At 47.3% G+C, this 20455-nt stretch overlaps 1 protein-coding gene across 1 annotated transcript in view; it reads left to right on the plus strand.

Moving 5' to 3' along the window:
• The window catches only part of SLC12A8 (solute carrier family 12 member 8), a 133961-nt gene that overhangs the window by 84590 nt on the left and 28916 nt on the right, over positions 1-20455 (plus strand). Inside the window, exons 7-8 of the mRNA XM_036243201.1 lie at positions 11991-12078; positions 13506-13593. Of these exons, the coding sequence (XP_036099094.1) occupies positions 11991-12078; positions 13506-13593 (176 nt within the window). The remainder of the gene's footprint in view (positions 1-11990; positions 12079-13505; positions 13594-20455) is intronic.

Consider the following 20455-nt stretch of genomic DNA (forward strand, 5'->3'; position numbering starts at 1 on the left):
TTCGTGGGCATGAACCTGCGCGTGCACACTGCCCACGCTCAGAGGGGCCCCCTAATGCTGTATTGCTTTGCTCTTGGTAAAATTCTTAATGCTATTTGAACAAGGGTGGCTGTATTTTTATTTATACTGGGCCCTGCAAACTGTTTTCCCCAGCCATTCTGCCGCTTCTTATCCTCTAAAATCTCCTAAGGGCCCAGGCTTTTGAGACGCAGAGCCCCAAACAGTGCGCAGGCAAGTTCTATTTCCTCCCGGCCACGTCACCCCAAGGCAATAAAATGCAGTTGATCCTTGAACAACGGGGCGTTGAACTTCTTGGGTCCACTACACGCAGATTTTTTTCAGTGAATGTGTACAGTACTGTAAGAATGTTTTCCTTACGATCCTAATAACATTTTCTTTTCTCCAGCTTCCTTTATTGTAAGAATACAGTCTGTAATACATATAACATACAAAATATATGTTAATCGACTATAAATTCAGTAAGTCCTCTGGGCAACAGTGGGCTATTATTAGTTAGTTAACTTTTGGGGAGTCAGAAGTTATATGTGGATTTTTGACTGCATGGCGGGGATTGGCCCCCTGATCCCTGCATTGTTCAGGGGCAACTGATAGGTTAATTTCCTTCTGAATGGACAGAAAAGGAAAGGGAAAAACAAAATAAAGGAAAAATTTTTTTTTAAAGTTAACATTTGAAAATATTTCCAGCTCCCCCTGTGCCTTCTCCGGGCCCCGACACAGCCGGAGCACACGTTCAAGGGGCTCCCACCTGGTGTCTCCTTGGGCCTGGCCGGGAGTCCGACGCCAAGTCAGGAACCCCTGGGTGCAGATGCCAGGGCAGCCTTGCTCCCGAGGCAGGGCTTGGGCCTCCTTGGCTGGCAGCCCTCCAGAGGGCGTTCTTCTCGGGCACCCCGAGGAGGTTGTCAGGGACATGACTCGCTGGGCCCTCTCCGCTCTGCTCCCTCAGCTTCCCTCCGTCTCGGGAAGAGGGGATGCCTGGTCTGAGAAGGGCAGAGGCTGACCAGCCTCCACACAGTACTTCTCCCTTCAGGAAGGAGTTGGCAGTGCCTCCGATTGGAAGAGGCCACCCAGTAGCCCAGAGTTTGAGCTGGACTAACATTTGAGATCAGCTAGTCCAGCAACTTCCTGTCTCTTAATCCACATTCGTGTTTGATCGCCATACTAAAAACCTCATTTACACTGGAAATTCTGAATGCCTCCTGGGGCCAGAGAGGAGTATCTTTGTCCTTTTTTTTTTTTAATTGAACACTGAAAATATTTATTTTATTTTATTTTTGTTACAGATGTTTCTCCTCCCCACTCCTCCCAGCATTCTTGTCTGTGTCCATTGGTTATGCACACATTCATATAAGTTCTTTGGTTTATCTCATCCCTTCCCCCTGCCCCCCTCCTCTGAGGGTTGTCAGTCTGAACCATACTCCTTTCTATGTCTCTGGGTTTATTTTGTTCATCAGCTTATTTTGTTCATTATATTCCATGAATAAGTGAGATCATGTGGTATGTGTCTTTCTCTGATTGGCTTATTCCGCTTAGCATAATATTCTCCAGGTCCCTCCATGTCGTCTCAAAGGATAAGAGAGCTTTCTTTCTTACAGCTGCATAGTACTCCATTGTGTATATGTACCACTGCTTTTTCATCCACTCATCTATTAATGGACACTTGGGCTGTTTCCAGATCTTAGCTATTGTAAATAGTGCTGCTATGAACATAGGGGTACATATATTCTTTCTGATTGGTGTTTCAGGCTTCTTAGGATATATTCCTAGAAGTGGGATCACTGGGTCAAATGGCACATCGTTTTTTAATTTTTTAAGGAAACACCATATTGTTTTCCATAGTGGCTGCACCAGTCTGCATTCCCCCCAGCAGTGTACTAGAGTCCCCTTTTCTCCACATCCTCGCCAACACTTGTTTGATGATTTGTTGATGGCAGCCATTCTGACAGGTGTGAGGTGATACCTCATTGTTGTTTTAATTTGCATCTCTCTGATGAATAGTGATGTTGAGCATTTCTTCATATGTCTCTTAGCCATTTGTATGTCCTGTTTGGAGAGGTGTCTATTTAGTTCCTCTGCCCATTTTTTAATTGGGTTCTTTGTCTTCCTTTTGTTAAGTTGTATGAATATTCTATATACTTTGGAAATTAACCCCTTCCTCTTTTACAATTTAGATCTCTTTTATTTTTTCTTCATGTCTAATTGCTGTGGCTAAGACTTCCAGTACTATGTTAAATAAAAGTGGCAAAAGTGGGCATATCCGTCTTGTTTCTGTTCTTAAGGGCTTGTAGTGTTTGCCCATTGAGTATGATGTTGGCTGTAGGTTTTTCATATTTGACCTTTATTATGTCAAGATATGACCCCTCTATTCCCACATGGATAAGAATTTTTATCAGAAATGGGTGCTAGATTTTGTCAAATAGTTTTTCAGCATCTATTAATATGATCATATGGGTTTTTATCATTCATTTTGTTCATTTTGTTTCATTTATGTTCTTTGTCCTTTTGAGGAAAATTTCTACCTAAGACTACTAGTCAAGCTTTATTTTCTGTGGTTTAAATTATGAACATATTATTTTGTACTTTTCCAAATATAAACTTATAATAGTGAACAAACTGTCTACACTGGCTTCTTTTACCCCGCCCCTCTTAGGGGGATAGGCTTCCCTGTCCCTCCCACCCCCTCAGCCCAGCCAGGTTAAGAATCACTGATCTGAGCCTTTATTTGACCAGCTGGTAAGGGAGGAACATAGAGTAGTGTATGAAGGATGGCTGAAGGTCACCCCGCTAATTAGCGACCTGAGCTGGGCCGCCATCCTGCTGTGGAGGGCTACCTCCCCTTGCTCTCTGTCTGCTTTCCAGGGGTCCCCATGTAAACACGGTCGGCAGGGCGAACAATTTGTATCCCTTGGCTGTCCCCCGGCAGATGTTCTATTAAGCTATGAAAAGCATGGATGATTGGCAGTTTCCATGGTGATGGATTTGCCAAGCATTAGCTCTGAGTGAGTCATGGCTGGGGCTCCCTCCAACGCCATCCTCTTCTGGAACAAGAGAACCTCTGGGCTGTGGAGAGGGGAGAGGAGTTTGGAAGAATAAACACTTTAGTCCCCCCACCCTGTGTCCCCATCTCTGGTGAGAGACATATTATTTCGGTTACTTCAGAGATTTTATCCCAAGGGCGGGAGACTTCCTGGGAAGAGCTGCGGAAGACTAGGTTTTGGTGGCTCCTCTGGATTTTTGAAGCAAGCCCTCTATCCCTGTGTCCCCCTCACTGCACCCCACCACACCCTGTGGAAGTGGCTGTGGGGCAGGGCGGGGCCACGGATGGACTGTGTATTGGCTTTGTTGTTAAAAGTACTTTCCTTCTCCAAGCTACACTACCAAAGCTTCCCTGAAAAACAAATATCTTTTTCTACAGGGTTTTCACACACACACACACACACACACACACACACACACACACAGCCAGTCCAGGGCTCTGGGACCATACTCCATGAAGGAACTCGGATGGAAACTTACTGGGAATAATACCAGTATGTGAAGTCATGCAACCCCTGTCCCCAAATCTCAAACTCTTACTGGAAGGGAAGAGGGCCTCTTGTGGTCAACCACACCCAGCATAAAATGTAGTAGGGAAACGAACAACCTTCACCAGAATGTCGTCCCTAGTCACCTTCGTGGTCAAGACTCGTGTTATTCTGTGACACCCTGTGACCTCCCTGGCCCTGATTCCCTCTCCCAGCTCTTACACACACCCCTTGAGAAGCCCTGGGACTCTGCCGGGTCCCTCTGGATTGGGGGGCTGTCTCCAGGACCCTCAGCCCTGGCCTCAGTGCTGGCTCTGCCTTCAGCCCACCTCCTTGCTCTCTCCCCTCCCGAGACAGCCCCTGGGTGTCCTAGGTTGTGTGTCTTATGGGTGAGAGAACAAGAACTTGCACCGGAATGGGGTCCCCAGTTTAAAGAACAGAGAGACCCAAGTGAGTACTACCTAGAGTTGGGCTCACCCCACTGTGTTCTGATGGTCTTCTGGGCAGGAGCAGGAGAAAACAAGCAGCTATATATTTATTATACATGTTTGATTTTGTAAATTTATAGAGAGAATTCATTTATAATTTTATCAAAATCATACAGGAGCCTACTATGCTGACCACTGGTAGAGTCCTTCATTTAAACCTAACCATAGCCCCGGTGGTCTAGCAGACCCAGATTCACCACGAAGCTCCTGAAACCTAGGCTTCATTGTCCCTTACTTCTGTGAGCTCCTTCAAAAGCCCTGTTCCTAATTTCATATTTATAATAACTCTATATTGTTGGAAAGTTTTAGGCCCCATTGAATCTGGATCCTTCCATGGGTTCTACTGTTAATCCATTTTGCAGATGAGGAAACAAAGACACAGAGAGGTTAAGTTATTTCCCCAAGGTGACCCAGGCAGTAAGTGGGGAACCCGATTGCTTCCTAGGAACTTTAGAGAGGACCCTGGAAAAGAAGTTTGGAGTACCCCCGACCTGGAGACAGTGCGTCTTGTTTGAGTCCTGGCATTTGAATGTCCCGTTATGTGACAGTGTCTGTCTCAGCAGAATCTCTAAGGTGTTGGAGGGCAGCAGGCCGACAAATTCTGCCTCCAAGAAGAGAGTGAAGAGGGGCTTAAAGATTCCTGCAAGGCTGGTGTGGAGAAGGAGGGGCGTTTGGAAATCAGGGAGTGAAGAGAGACCGGAGTCCTTAGGAGGTCAAGGGATTTCTGAGTGAGGAATGGAGCCCATCCTTCCTGAGTGGACATTTATTTATCACCTAGTAGGTGCCAAGCTAGTTCATTCTCACTTCACAACAGTCCTGCAAGGTAAATCATCTCATCTCTGGTCTCAGGTAAGGCTCGAGCTAGACTGCCAAACAGTATTAGATGGGGGAGCAGATAAAATTTGGGCACTTTAGTGCATGGATATTCTACCTTAAGAAGAAAAATAATAAATGTATGCACTTCAAAAGAAAGAAAATACACAGCAGAGAAACAATTAAGCTATTAATGAAAAGAGAAAATTAAAGGTTTCTAAGGACATGGATTTGGACTGAAAAGCTCCCTGGAGGACGTTTGGAAGTTTCTTGAGAAAGAATAAGCAGTTCTTTAATGAATAACTAACAGAAACCAGAAAAGCCAAGAAAAACTATTAGGCTTCCCCCCCCCCCCCGACTAATTCTCACTTTTAGGAACAAAAAGAAAAGAAAACTAAACAGGGTGAGAAGTAGCCTTGTGATCACAGGCAGCAAGTGAAGACTTTGCTCTTTGCACACCATGGCTGACTAAGGGGGCAGGCAGAAAGATGTGACCACTGGCCAGTGTTGGTAAGTGGCTACCATTTATACTGGTGATTTTAACCAAGAGCTTATCTTCGAGATATATAGGGTCAGCTCCTCTCCTGGGCATCCATGTCTGTTATCAGGCCAGACAGTAGAGCCAGGGCACCGAGCCCAAGCCCCCGTTCCTGGTGCAAGCCACCCACGCTGTAGGCTGAATGTCAATGCCCAGGAGGCTATGGATGGTGCTAGAGGTTTAGCCTGATAAACCTAACTGGTAAAGTGATGGCCAACACCCTCTTACTTATGTATTAAAGCTGAGACAATAAAGACATGTTGGAAGGCCATAGGAGTAGGGTGGAAGACCAAGTCAGCAGGCTTAAACCACGTGAAGGGAGCTGTTTACCTAACTCACATGGTAACAGCGTGCAGACCGTGCAGTCATCCTCATACAGGGGGGACTGTGGTTTGGGGTAAGGTGTTAACCGCTCCCTGGACCTGGCAGCCTCGGGCCCAAGAGGAGGGGAAATGCCCTGGACCCAGCACAGGAGAATGCCCAGGAACTGGTGACGGGACACCTGTGCCCTTTATAACTGATAAGTTTAGCCTTCTTGTGGGGGAGGTGACCCCACATTAATCATGCATTTACTTTAAAAAAGGAAATCCAAGAAAAGCATGGGTGTTAGGATGGAATGATATAGTGGAAAGAACATCGACTTCAGAGCAGGAAACTTGCAGATTAGTGCTGCCTCTGCTAGCAATTAGCTCAAAAACTGGGGCAGAATCCCTTCTCCTTATCTGAGGAAACGGAAAGTTGGAGAAGATGATCTTTGCGATACCTTTCAGCTTTAAGAATCATTGATCCCAGATAGCAATTGTAAACAATTTTGGGGACCCTGCTGAGAAAAGTGTAAAGATCAAACAGTAATTACAAAACAGACCCTTAGTGTTTCCCAAAATGTGTTCCATGGAATACTGATAATGAACAAAGTGTTTCATTATTTTTTAAAAAGTGTTCAATTGTCAAAATAAGTTTTGGGAAACACTGTGCTACATTTGTCTCCTTGGAGATGGACAATGAAATTGGCATGTTACAGGCACTAGCAAGTCCAGCAGCAAAAACCTCACTAAACTTAAAAAAAAAAGAAAGTAACACTGTATTTGTAAGACATCTGGACACTAATGCTCTGGGAACTAGTATCTGCTCTGGGAACTAGTATGTGTTCTGCGACACCCACCCTAAATCTAGCTCTAACATTAACAATAATATTTTTAAATTGCACCAGAAGCAGAAAGAAAGCAAATTAGAGAATCTTTATAATCTTTGACAAGCACAGGCAAAACATACTAAATCAAAAGAATTTTTTCTGGATCTAATTGGCAAGCAGGACATTCTGATTCACCAGAACTAGAGGATCATGCCCAAGCACTGTGTGGTCAGACAAGGGCGGCATTCTGGTGGCAGCAGCTGCAGCGTGCCAGCCAACCGCCACGTGTCACAGGTCACCCGCTCACCCCAGCCGGCGCTGCCCACGGGCTTCCTGCCGGGAGCACAGGTTGCCTCCATTTCCTTGTCTCTGGCTCTGTGTGTCTGTGGCACTGACTGCCTACTTTCTGGCTTTTCTGTGTCTCAGAAGCCAATGTCCTGGCTACCTGGGGCTGGCCCATTCTGAGGGTGGCCTGTGTCAGCGCCAGGCCCCTCTCCTCCCACTGACCAGGGTCCCAGCATCTCCACACCAGGCCCGTGAGTAGGACCTACAAACAAAGGTTGGGTCGCTGGCTGTGTGAGGCATTGTGGCAGAGAGGACAAGGGCGTTTGTGAGGGATCCAGAGCCCGTCTGGGAGCAGGAGGCAATGAGGATTAATCGGTTCTTTTCAGCCTGGTGATGGGCGGGAACCTTGGTAGAGAGTCAGACGGGGAGGACCGGGAAGGGGTAGTGATAAAGTTCGTGGGGTCCAGGGGTCAGGTAAACATGGAGATTTGGCCAGGGATGCCCTTGGCATCAGATTGTTCTAGCCCTTGAGCAGAGCCTCAGTGACGGGACCTGGTCCCAGGAGTACTGGTCAGAGTAAGGCAGGTCCTGGGCATGTCTCTTTTGATCCAAACATGTTCTGCTCATGATAAAAAAAAAAATAGTGCAGAGGTGCTTATGGTATGTAGCCAGTCTTCTACCCACCCCTCATCACTCCAAGTTCCCCTCTGTAGGGGAAACCACTTTTCATCGTTTTTCGTACTTTGAGAGTTTACTGTATATCACCAAGCTATATGCCTATACCTATACCTTCATTAATCAAAGGCAGATATAATCTGTTAACTCCATGCTGAAAAATAAGAGAGTTTAACTTACTTATACGTTCCTTCATTTACTTCCCAATTTTTGAGAGTTATATTTTAATTTTTAGTTCTTTTTAGTTACCTTTATCACTTTAAATAATATGCTTAAATTTCTGTTATTTGATCAGTCGTGGACTATATCCCTTCACTCATTGTTGGTGTGGGAAATTAACTTTCTGTGCTGTGTTTTAAGATTAATGTATTAGAGTCATATTTATTTTCTGTATAAGATATTTTTACAAGGAATGCTTTTGTTATCTCAAGGAAATACCCAATTTTAAAGGAATCTGCATAATCTTTTTATATTTGCATTTTAGTCCACTATCAGGGAAGCTATAACAAGTTGGTGATTAGCAGGTGAGTGAACAAAATCCCATGAAAACTGTAGTTTACAACTTAAAGTGAACACAGTTTTACACACACACATACACACACACACACACACACACACACCCCTATTAAAAATATTTTTTGTCTTCAGCTTACAAGTCAACAGCCTTCATAACTACAAGGACAAACTGCTTCATCTTTTTGGAAATTTCATTGCTCTTCTTAGCAAACACTTAGCAACTCCCTTTTATGATGACAAGATATAGAATATATATCGAGTTAACTTATACTATATATCATAAGCACCTCTACATTATTTTTTTTTTTATCATGTGCAGAACATGTTTGGATCAACTGGTATATAAATATTTTCTAGACTTTATCTTATCTACCTAAAAATTTTAATGGTTAACTCTTCTTTCAGGTTTTCTTATTAAACTAACTGAAGCTTGTAATGTTCAAGCCAGTCCTGAGTAAAAATCATGGCACTTACATTTTGTTTTCCACACCACTCCAACCAAAATATTAGCTCTTTCTCTTCCCTCTACTTTCCCCCTTTTTACTCCCTGATGTTGGTTAGCTATAGCGTTGCTTTTACTTCACCAAGCTAGATAATATTTGTATCCCGTCTTGTAGCTGTAGTTATGTCCTCTGTGCTTTGTCTGTAGGTCAGATTTTAGAAGTTAAAAACAATATACACGTACACTATAGTGACTAGGCAGCTATTGTTCATCGAAGGGCAAAGCAGTGGGCTAGAACTCTACTCCTTTCTATGATACGATGTGGTCCTTGTGCCACGTAGGAGAAAACGTTCCTCATATCATGGCCAAATGGGTTGATTTTTCTTAAATTTCATTCGTTGTTTAAAATATCACATTTTTGTTTCCTTCGTATTCAGACCTTGATTTTCTTGTTTAGTTTCCCTGGAGTTTCAATAACCTTTTTTTTCCCTTACTGCCAAAATATGTAGAAAACATATCCTTGAAATCATTCAGTTTGTTCACCGTACTGTCCATCGTGTTGACTTTAATTTAATCCAGAGGCATCCCTCTTGGGGTCCCCCTCCTTCGGCTTCAATCCTGCCGGCTTCTCTGTTGTACAACTGTTATTCTGGGGCTTGACTCCATTCCTGAGTGACCGCCACTGTTTTCTGAATCTCACGTTTTCCTCCTTTATGGTTTATATCCTCATTTTGCTGGAGTACATGCGTCAGTACCTTCCTCAGAAATGGTATGTGGAGATGACTTTTCTGAACCCTTGTTTGCTTCACTTCACTTTCACTTAGTTTCCAAATTTTTCCTCAGAATTTAAAAATCACTGCTCCATTGTTTTTTAGCATTCAGCATTGCTGATGAGAAGTCTGATCCCAGTCTAATTTTTGTTCCTTTGTGAGTGTTCAGTTTTTATCTTTGCAAATATTTAGGATTTCTCCTGATGCATTTAGGTATGGAGGTTTGGTTTGGTTCTTTGTGTTGCCTACTTTATGAGATATATCGACTTGAAGATGTGTCTTTAAGATATTTATTTCTATTATTAATCTGATTATTTTGTTTGTTTTCTCTGTTTGCTCTTTCAGGATCTCCTAGTAGTTGGATGTTGCAACTCCAAGATTTGTCCTCTATTATATTCTTTGTTCAAATTTTCTACCCCTTTATCTTTATGTTCAAAGTCTGGGATATTTACTTAACTGTATCTTTTAGATCTTTATTGCATTTTTAATTTTAGTGATCATGTTTTTAATTTCCAAAACTTCTTTCTTGTTCTTGGCTTATTTTTTGTTTTTCATGGCAACTTTCTTTATAAATAGAATATTCTTCTTGGATGGGTCTGGAGCTACGAATTAGTGTTTCCTTCAGAATTCTCTTCTGTGCCTTGATTTTTATGTTTCTTCCAGCCCAGGTTGTTCTATTTTTATCATGCATGAATTTGTGTGTTTGTTCCTGGTCTTCATCACACAGCTGGTAATCTTTGGCTGCTGGCGTGGATCCCCGCTCTAGTGTGTGTCGGTCTGTTTCCCCGATGGGGCTCCCTCTTCATGGGAAAGCTGACTGGGGGCGTTTGTGAGAACGGCTGCTTCTGAGGGGGCTTCACTTGGGGTTGGCCTCGGGCGGTGTACTCAAACCCTCTGGAGAAGCATTCCAAAGCTTTCTGTTCCTTCCCTTTCACTCTTCATCATTATCTGCACTTTCTGTGTTCCAGACATTTGCGGAAACCTTTCATCTCCTTGAGACGCCCCCTCCCAATCCTCCGGCTTATGGGCTTGTTTCCTTTTCCCCGTCACTACCCTTTCATAGGATCTGGGGAGGGAGGGGAGCCAGAGGAAAGAGAATGTGCCTAACATGCCATTTAAAACAAAAAGCCTTTAAGAATTATTTTTCCTCATTTCAAAATGATTACTATAGGAAACTGAGAAAATATAGATAAGTAATAAAATGAAAAGAGATGTTTTTTCAACACCCAGAAATAACATTGTCAACATTTTAAAACATGTTCCAGTTCCTTTTTCTATGTATCTATTTATGTGTTTGTTTGTTTTTTTACCATATGTGTTTTTCATACCATATATTCTGTTTTCTAATATGCCTCTAAGAACGAACCAATCAATAGCTTTTAAATATCTTTCCATGTCACAATATATTCCTGACAATGTTGGAGACCGGGTATTTATTGGAAGATGCACCATCACTTAATTTAGCCAATCAGCTATTTTTAGACATTAGATTGTTTCTAATTTTCACTATTGTAAAAAAAGCATGTATAGACATTTTGGCTAAATTTTTAGTCCTATCCTTGACTATTTGCTTAGGATAAAATCCCAGCAGTGGAATTGCTGGGTCAGAGTACACGTGGGCCCCAGTGTTGGTGCAGCATCAGGGTGCCCTCTGAAGGAGCCCACGTCGCCCTGGGCCCCAGGCCTCCGCTCGCCCGCCCCACCCGACTCCCGTGACTACCACTGCGGAGACCAGGCCCGCGTGATGTCTAGGGTCAGACACACCAGGGTTGAATCATGGCTTTTGCCACTTAGTAAATGTGGGACCTTGGGCTATTTTAATCAACCTAGTTGAGCACTAGTGTCCTCTTCTATAAAATGGGGGAAATAATTCTACTCTTCTGATGTGGTTGTGGTGAGGGTTAGACAAGATTGAAATGCATGTAAAGCGCTTAGCACAGGCCCTGTCAGGCTGAAAGTGTCCATAAATCCATAACGAAGGGTAGTCCATCCCTCCCTCTGCCTGGGCGGCTCTCCTTCCAGGCCACGTTGGAGGTGCACCCACCCTCGGCGAGGCTTCCCTGACTAGGAACAGGCTGGTAGAGCTCTTGCGGGCTGGACCAGCATTTGCTGTTTGGACACTGCTCGTCGCTTTCCTCTGTGTGTGGGCAGAGGCCAGCGGCGTCCCCCCCGCGCCGACCCGCACTGTGCTGTCTCCCCGGCATCAGTCACCACTAATTCCTTGACAGGAGTGTTCCCAGGAATCGCAGGGATGTGACTCAGTGTTGGGAGCATCGGGATTGTTCTCTTCCGGGTTTGTTCGGAGCCCTCAGGCGGTTCGGATGTGGTCTCTGGCTCTGACTACTGGGTGGGACTTGCCCCCAGCGCACCCGAACCTCAGTGCTGACGGTGGGCAGCAGAGGCAAGGAATTCTGCTGAACAGTCTGCACTGGGTGCTTTGCTGAGGTTGAGCCTCTCCGGGGTGTTGACATGGAAGGAAGGCACAACTCAGTATATGGCCTTGGGACCTTTTGCAGCCTGCCAGATGCCTCCCTCGCCCTCATCACTGTGCACTGGGCTATAAGATGCTTTTGTAGCTGATAGGGCTTTCCTCCGCATTGCTCGACCCACAAAGCTCCCTTTCATGCCCATGGATGCCTCCCCAGTTGCCAGGGGAGATTGAGAAGCAGGGTTTGCAGAGCTGCAGATGGGAGGGCTTGCTAAGGGACAGCTTCCAGGAGGGGACCCGAGGCGGGGAAGATGATTGGCAGAGTGCTGTGCTCACCCTTTCCCGTCTGGATGTCTTTCAGGAGTCATGGCCGGATTCAACATGGGGGGCGACCTCAGGGAGCCTGCTGCCAGCATCCCCCTGGGCTCCCTAGCAGCTGTTGGCATCTCGTAAGTTCCCCTCAGTGGCAATCAGCTGGAGAGAGGAAGAGAACTCCAGGCAAAAGAGGGGGTTGCCCCCTTGTTCTGAGGATGCCCGACTCTGACCAATCCATTTCATATTCCAGTCCTCCTTTTAACACTCAGTGGGCTGGAAAATTCAAGTCTGGTGGGTTCAGACGATTGCCCTTTCATACCCCCTGCCTGGGAACGTAGGGAGAAGTGTCACTAACACAGATCCATTCCTTTCTTTCCTTTCTCCTCAGCCTCTGGGCTTCTCCCCGCCTCCCCCACTTTGAACTTGGGGATTTTTTTAACCGTTGCGTTTCCTGGATCATTGGAAGGAGCGTAAAGATGAAGGGTTTTGCAATCAGATTAGGATTTGCATTTCGGCCATGCCACTGACGGCAGCGTGACTTTGGGGCATTGATTTAGTTCTCTGAGCCTCCTTTTTCTTTTCTGTAAAATGGGGACACTGGAAGTATACGGGCCCCATAGACGGTGGAGGAGACACTGACTATAAAGGCACATAGTAGGAACTTAGAGACTGTCCTTCTCCCCCAGCCAGCCTCCCCGCAGCACCCCAGGCTGTCCTGGGTTTTAGGTCATTGGGTGGGTCTGAAAGGCAGAGGTCGCAGACACCACAGTGACTTGAAAAGTTCAAGTGCCTGCATGATTTTGACTGTGGTATATATAAATATTAACACCCGTGTTTCATAAATGCTGCATTTGCTCTTTGCTTACTGGCCTGATGCTGTTGCTTCTAGCCAGGCACACAGTACCGGTCTATTTTATGCTAAATAGGGCAATCAGTCATATTGGGAAGAAAATGAGGCCAACAGAGAGAGCTGGGGAGGAAAGAAAAGAAAGAACCCTGTCCTGTGTGGCCATAGCTGGGAGGTCCCGGGAGGAGCCTTTGGCCCCCCTCTCACTGCCCAGATGGGAATGAGGCCACAGGGATCACGGGACTTGTTCAAGGTCACAGGGCATTTGGGGGCGGAGCCAGGTCACTGCAGGCCTTTTTACACTTGGCGTGGCTGTCTGTCATCTGGGAGCCAAGGAACAGCAGGGCTTAGAGGCCTGAACGATCATCAGCTTGTTCTTGCGGAATGAAGGAATGAAAAGGTGGGGGCTGCCCGTCAACTCCGGCCGAGTCCTGGCAACCCAGAGGCTAGCTGCCGTCCCCAGCACCCTTTGTGTGTTTTTCTTTTTTACTGTAAAAAAAGAGACAAAACAATACTTTTTGCTAAGAAATATGCTAAGGAGGAGTACCAAAGGCGCCCCCCAGGTGACCCAGGGAGCTTCATGACCATCTTTCTCTCCCCTCGGAGTCCGGTTCCCGCAGGAACCCAAGGCCAGGGTGGGCTGGGACGGGGTTGGCCCAAGGCTGGGGGGCAGGTGGGGGCTGGCAGCTCCGCTCCACTCTCGGTGTTTTGCAGGTGGTTTCTGTACATCGTCTTTGTGTTCCTGCTCGGCGCCGTCTGCACCCGAGAGGCTCTTCGCTATGACTTCCTGATGGCGGAGAAGGTGGGTGAGCCCTGCGCTGACCGCAGGGCCCCGCGTGCCAGGCCGTTTGTTTGTTCTCACCGGCGAATGGCAGCCTGCCCCTCGCAGCCCTAGCTGGGAATCTGTACAGTCTTGGGCCAGGACAGAGGATGGGGCAAGAACATGGAATGGTTCTTCTTGTGGATCCCTAGAAACCTGTGAAGGCCTGTGCACCAGGTGATTTGATAGTGGAGAAAAAATCAGGACAGAAACAGAATCTGTTTGCCTGAAATCCCCAGCTCAACCAGCCCTTCGTTTTTGGGTTTATTTTTTTAGTACTTTTTCTTTATTGATTTTGAGAGAGAGAGAGAGAGAGAAACATCCATGAGAGAGAACATCGATTGGCTGCCTCCTGCATGCCCCCCACTGGGGATCAGGCCCACCACCTGGGCACATGCCCTGATTGGGAATCAAACTGGTGACCTCTTGGTGCCTGGGTCAACGCTCAATCACTGAGCCACACCGGCTGGAAGCAGGTGAGGAGGAGGCTGATGGGGGGCGGGGGGGCAGTGCCAGGCTTAGAGCCTGGGGGAGGCCTTGCAGGAGGCCCCCTTATCCTCTGAGAACCCTGACCCTGGGCTCTCCACACAGGCTGGGCCAGGTAGATTTGGCTGTCAGGACTTTGTTTCCAGAGCTGAACTTCCTACCCTGAGAAGATTATGGAATTCCTCACATTCCACAGCCACCCCTTAGCAGGCTGGAGGTCATGTGACGGTCAAGGACACTCATTTGGCATCTCTAGAACCCAGGAGAATAAGATAGCTGGACACTTTCCTGGAAACCCCCCGAAACTCCTGCCTTCCCTTAAGTTCCTGGAGGAAGTGTGGACCCGAGATTCCTGTCATTTATCAGAGAACTATAGTAGACTAGAGAGCTTTTCCTATCAATTAACTACTGAGTGTCACTGCTCCTGTTTGAGGCAAAATTACCCTTCCCTTTGGCCAGGCCTTGCTCATCTTCATGGGGGCAGGGGGACCTTGCTTGGGGCAACCCCAGGGCTGGAAACGAACTTTTGGAGGTACACTGAGGATCGGTTGACACACCAGCACAGGCTTCTTAAGGCCTGTAGGTGCTGATGTAAAGGTGATACTGGTTTTCAGGGGTCGCGACCTTACCTTGGAGGCAGGGGCAGCCGTTTCGCGCAGTGAGAGCTCCGACACCCACCCTCCAGGTCTTAGAGCCCCAGCCAGCGAGGTTTGCTCTCAGGGAAGGAATCTGGCCTCAGGGATGCCTGCGTGCCTGCTTTCATCTCGAGTTTCAGCTCCCAGGGGCCTTTTCTCTAATTGTGGAATGAAAAGCTTGGCTGCGGGAGAGGAACGAAAGGCCTCGGGGAGCAGATCCTCGGCCGGCGGAGCTGCCTGCTGTGTCGCGGCTGCCAGCTAGCTCTGCCTGCTTCGAAGGCTGGCTCCTTTCTCGTGCATTCCCTCCCAGAAGTCCTTCCAACCATCAGAGTCTGATCTAGATGGAATGAAGCAAATTATCCCCTGGGCTGGGGCTCGCCCCCCCCTCCCTCCCCTGCTTTGCAGGGAAGCTAAGAGTGGGTGTGTGGAAGGGGGGCATCCTGTATCCAAGGAAGGCCACAGAGCAGGAGAGGGAAAACATCTCTGAGCAGCAGGGAGAGCCTCTGTGGGTGGAAATTCCACCTCTAACAGTACAAACGTCACGGGGAAGCTAGTTGATGAGAATGCACCTGTCCCAACAGTGAAACAGGTAGGCAAGTACTTGACCTGTCGGAGGCATGTGCTACACCATGCCTGGCGATAGCGGTGGGAATGTCGTTGTGTACACAGCAGGACGAGAGTCAGAGAGTTTTGGGAGAGGGTAAGAGACTGCTTCCTGGAATAGGAGCTGTAAAAGCCTAGAAAGAAAGAAAAATACTGTTGTTGGTTCTCGGTAGCAGATGGGCTGGTGCAGCAAGTAACCAACCAGGGCGACTCCCGAAGAGCAGCACCCTGGCGTGCCCGCCGTGCCGAGGACCCCAGCAGCTTCCTCTGGAAGCCTCGAACCTTGGTCTTGTCCTTTCCTACTCTCTGGTGTCCCTCCTTGGGACTGGCTCGGCTGACACAGCAGGTGCTGTAATCAGGCAGCAAGTTGGGCCACGAATTTTACAAACAGACCCCAGAGAATGGGAAGGGGCAACGTGTAGAGGTTGGAAGGCACAGATGCCCAGTCTGGCGTGGTCACTCGATGCAACCTACCACCCCGATGTGGTGTTAATGACCTGTTCATCTCAGCTTCACGTCTTAGCTGTGGCCTTGGTTGTGAGCCCGCCCATCTCTGAGCTCTCCTGAGTCCTGGGGGAGCAAGGCCTCTTCGGTCTGGTCTGTGTGGCCAGCGGGTCTCACCTCCGGGTGCAGATGGGCCGGCCTGCAGGTATGCCCTTCGTGTACTTTGCTCTGGGGCACGTTCTGCCAGGAGTTCTCTTCCGCGGCTGCTGCTGGGCTGGGCTCCTTTCCACTGACCTGCAGCTGCTCAGCTCATCTGTGTCTCTCTGGGTTTCCTGCAGGTTCCCTGATGTATTTCTAATTATTTGGCATCCTGGTGCACAGTTTCTCTAAGGATTTTCATTTTTGCCTGTGTCCCTGCCCTACGGGAACTTTCCCCTGAGCTCAGGTGTCAGTCTCAGTAACGTTATACTTTCTAAACAAATCTTTTTTTTTTTTTAATCCTCACCCGAGGACATTTTTCCATTTTTTGTTCAGACAGAATGGGAGGGAGAGAGAGGATGAGAGAGAGAGAGAGAAACATCGACGTGAAAGGGACACATCGAATGGCTGCCACCCGCACGACCCAACCAGGGTCGGGGACAAACTGCAACTGAGGTACGTGCCCCTAGTGGGAACTGAACCCGGGTCTCTCTGGACCGCAGGCCGACGCTCCAACCGCTGAGCCAAACCGGCCAGGGCAAAACAATCTTGAATAAAACTTTTTGGTGGTGGCTCTATGGTAATCTATGTAAAACAAAATACCTGGTACAGGGCAGATACTTATTAAATGTTGACTCCCTTACAGGGATATCCTTGCAGATAGGACACACTAGGGTGGTATGAATCCACCCTATTTAACTGAATAAGAAAAGCTAACAAGTCAGTCCCAGTAGTATTCAATTATAAAAAAGGAATTGTATAAAGAGCAGGTATTAGTAGGGGTAAAGTTAAATAGATTAAATGATTGTTTTAGAATAAACTTGTATATAGTCTAGGGAAAAATACCTGTTTTTAACACACCTTCAGGGCCCTAGGGCTTCCTAACAAAGTAAGAACAGACTAAGTAAGAAAAGTACCCCAAAAGCATATTTATAAAAATGAGTAAACTCTAATCATTCTTGGCTACGACAGGAGTGGTTTTCCAGGTTCACAAGTTGTGCGTGGGGAGACAGGCTGGGGCAGGGCTCGTGGCTGGGGAGGGAGCCCAGCTGGCCGCCAGCACCCACCCCCAGCCCATCTGGCTGTCCTCTCCTCTCCGTCGTGGGCGTGGTGCTGCTTCTCAGGAAAGACAAAGACGCTGACTTTGTCTCCTGGGGGAAAATGACTACCAAATGAGAGGAAAAAGTTGAGATGTTGGTCAATCTGTTGAATGAGGACAATACTTGGGTCTATGGAAATAGGATTGAGAGAGAATTAGGGGACTGTTGAGCCATTGCTGTATTAATAGATTTGTGTTGTAAGGGCTTCAGAATGGTCCCCTCGATAATGTCAAGGAGCCACAGGAATGAGATGAGGCAGAATGAACACCTTGCGAATGACTTCGGATTCAGTCCTTCTAGAGAAGGGGGCGTCACCAATGGATTAGTGGCTACAATTCAGATGGGAGGTGGGACAAAATACCAAGAGCAGAGAGATGGAATGAATTATTTTCTCCAATAGTTACTGGAAAAAGAAATTAGGGTAGTTCACACCCCAGGTAATATTTTGGAAAGAGGGAGAGGTTGTTGTGATGGCTCAAACAGGTGTATGAGAGAAAAGCACCTGCTCAGGTAAGGTCTCATCCCACCTCCACTGAGTGCTTAGCAAGTTTACAGTCCCGTGTGACTAGAGAAAGTGATTCCGGTCTGCAAGGGCTGGAAGCAAAGCTGCGTGGGCTACTGTTGTAGCTACAAAGTCTCGCCCTCTGCCTCGCTCTGTACCAGCTACATACATTGTCCTCAGCGAATGCTTCCTACATGGACAGATGGATGACAGGTAGAAAGGAAGAGACAGGATTCAGGTGGAAAAGAGGTGAAATGTAATTTTTATAATTTATTCAGACATGAGGACCAGCGGTTCATTTATTTTTCAGAAGACTGGCTGAATAATGGTTTTATGCAAAAGATTGGCGAGTGAACCGACCATTGTAAACACAGTTGACAAACTGGACATAAATAAGTCACTATACCCAGACAATCCCCGCTCTGGCCACAGCCCGAGGGCTTGGCAGGAGTCCCACGGGGTGTTTGGGGAAGGCTGGCCACAGCTGGAGGTCACTGTATCATGGCCTCTGGGTGCGACACTCATCATGCTCCCGAGGTCAGTCCCAACACTGGACCAGAAGGGCAAGTCTCATTTCCACTCTGAGTAAGTGGGCAGGCTTTATATGAAAAATATATTTTTAACACAAATACATAGAACCTTTTGGGTAAGAAGCAGTGGAATTTTTCAAGGAGATAACACACCTGACTGGTCTAGAGAGTTCTGTGAGGGGAGAATGCAGAGGGTACAATGCCCCACGCCCAGTGGATCTCACCCTGGCTGCACCCCAGAATCACCTGGGCTACTTTTGAAAAGCCAGTGATGTGTGCCCCGTTCCATGCTGATGAAAGCAGAGTCTCTGGGGTGATTCTTATGTACAACCAGAATAGAGAGCTACTGAGTTAGATTCTCAAAACACTTTTGATAACAATTTATCAGATAGTCTATGTATTAGTAAAATCAGTCAGCATAAGGATGCATTTGGGAGCAGAGATAGAAACCAAGGTTACAGAGGAATGATTGCATCTCAGAGGGATGGGGGATCGATCTAACAATTTTGTAAGACATCCCGGGCACGGCCGCCGTGGAGTTGTGGAGCTTCGTGAGGTCAGCTGGCACGTGTGGGGCCCTTTTGCCAGACTGTCGGAGGCGGTAGGGAGGGGGCAAGATGCCTGAGACAGCTCTGCCCCCAAGGAGCTACGGTGCCCTGGCAAGAGAGGCTGTGAGCGTCATGAACTATACCGCGGGGCTATGATGAACCATATCAGGGCGGAAAACATCAAAATGCCATCAGCACACACAAAAAACGTGATGGGAAACATGAGACGACGTTAATTCCTTCTTGTAATAGAATGGTAAGTGAAGGGTGAGGGGTGGGACAGACGCACGGAACCTGTGACATTGAAGAGACGGGGAAGGTTCATTGGGGATAAGAAGAGGTAATGCACTTAAGGAAAGGAATCCACACTGAATTAGGGACAGGTAGGCTGTGTAGTAGGCCTTAGTCATGTCCATCAAACCTCTGGCCTCCCTGACCATTTGGGGGTTCTTCCACCTGCGTGTGGTCTTAAAGGGAGCAAGCCCCATTTAATATTACAGAAGCCCAAATGACTAGACCCTCTCTGGCCTGCCCCTTTATGGGTCCGGTAGGTCATGTAACCTAGTCTAGGCCTGTCGGCTGCTTCAAATGTAACGAATGTGGCAAATATAAAGGAATGGTGAGAATTCATCCGTAGGGCAGCTGGGTGCTGGCTGCATCCTGGCCAAGCTGTCCTTGCTCAGGAGCCTGGGTGTGCCTCCAGGTTGGGTCTTGCCCTTTTCTAAGCCTGATCCTTCAGCCTCCTGATGATTGTGGACCTCCAGCGTCCTACAAATGTGTTCTTTTTTTATTTTTTTATTTTTTATTATTGATTAATTTTTGTTACAGATGATTCTCCTTTTTTCCCCCACTGATTCCCCCCTCCCCCTCCCTCCCTGCCCCTTCCCCAGATTGTTGTCCATGTCCACTGTTCATGCATACATGCGTATAAGTTCTGTGGTTCATCCCTCCCCCACCTCCCCACTCCTTAGGGGACACAAATGTGTTCTTAAAAAAAATATTTCCCATCAAAAATCATGGCTGATGCAGGTTTCTGGAAAGAGGTCTGACCAGGGGCCGGTGTTCTGTGTAGTTTGATGCCATCGATGTGGTGCATTGTGAGCAAGAGAGTAAAAAAAAAAAAAAAAAAATGGGGCCAGGTGCGTCTTCGTGGAGAAGGGGTAATGGACAAAACTGGAAATGAAATCTAACCCATCTCAATCGTTGGGCAGGTGAGCGCCTGGAACACACAGTTCCGGTGACCATGCCTAAGTCAAGTAGAATGGAGGAGGGCGCCTCCTATAGTCAGGAAGACAGACTTCCCTGCAGGGCCAGCTCAGGTGAGGTGGGCCCGGGGTGGACAGCCCGCGACACTGCACTCGTCCTTTACAGGTTGACACCAAGCAGAACAACTATGCTCTCTCTTAGTCTATGTGTTGTGCCTTGTGGGCCACACGAGTCATGATCTCATTCATTCACTCATATTTATAGTTCGGTGTTGGCACCAAGTATACTAGGATAAACGAGACAGGAACCCTGAGGAAATGAAGCCAGCAGAGGAGACGGTGTCCTAGGTGCCTCGACCTCATGTCCAGGTGCTGCAGGGCCTGGGGAGCAACCACTGTGTGAGGGGGGTGGGGCTGGCCGCATGGAGGAGGGGAGCTTTGTGCTGAGTCTTGAAGCACAGTTGGGAATTGAACAGACAATGAGAAAAGGTGTGGACAGAGGGTTCTAGCAGACAGGTAAATCACGCTGCCAAGGACTAAATGTTCAGGACAGAGGACTAGGGAGGTCACAGACCAGGACGGGCCTTGTGTCA

Source organism: Molossus molossus, unplaced genomic scaffold, assembly GCF_014108415.1.
Source record: "Molossus molossus isolate mMolMol1 unplaced genomic scaffold, mMolMol1.p scaffold_m16_p_5, whole genome shotgun sequence".
Classification (NCBI taxonomy): domain Eukaryota; kingdom Metazoa; phylum Chordata; class Mammalia; order Chiroptera; family Molossidae; genus Molossus; species Molossus molossus.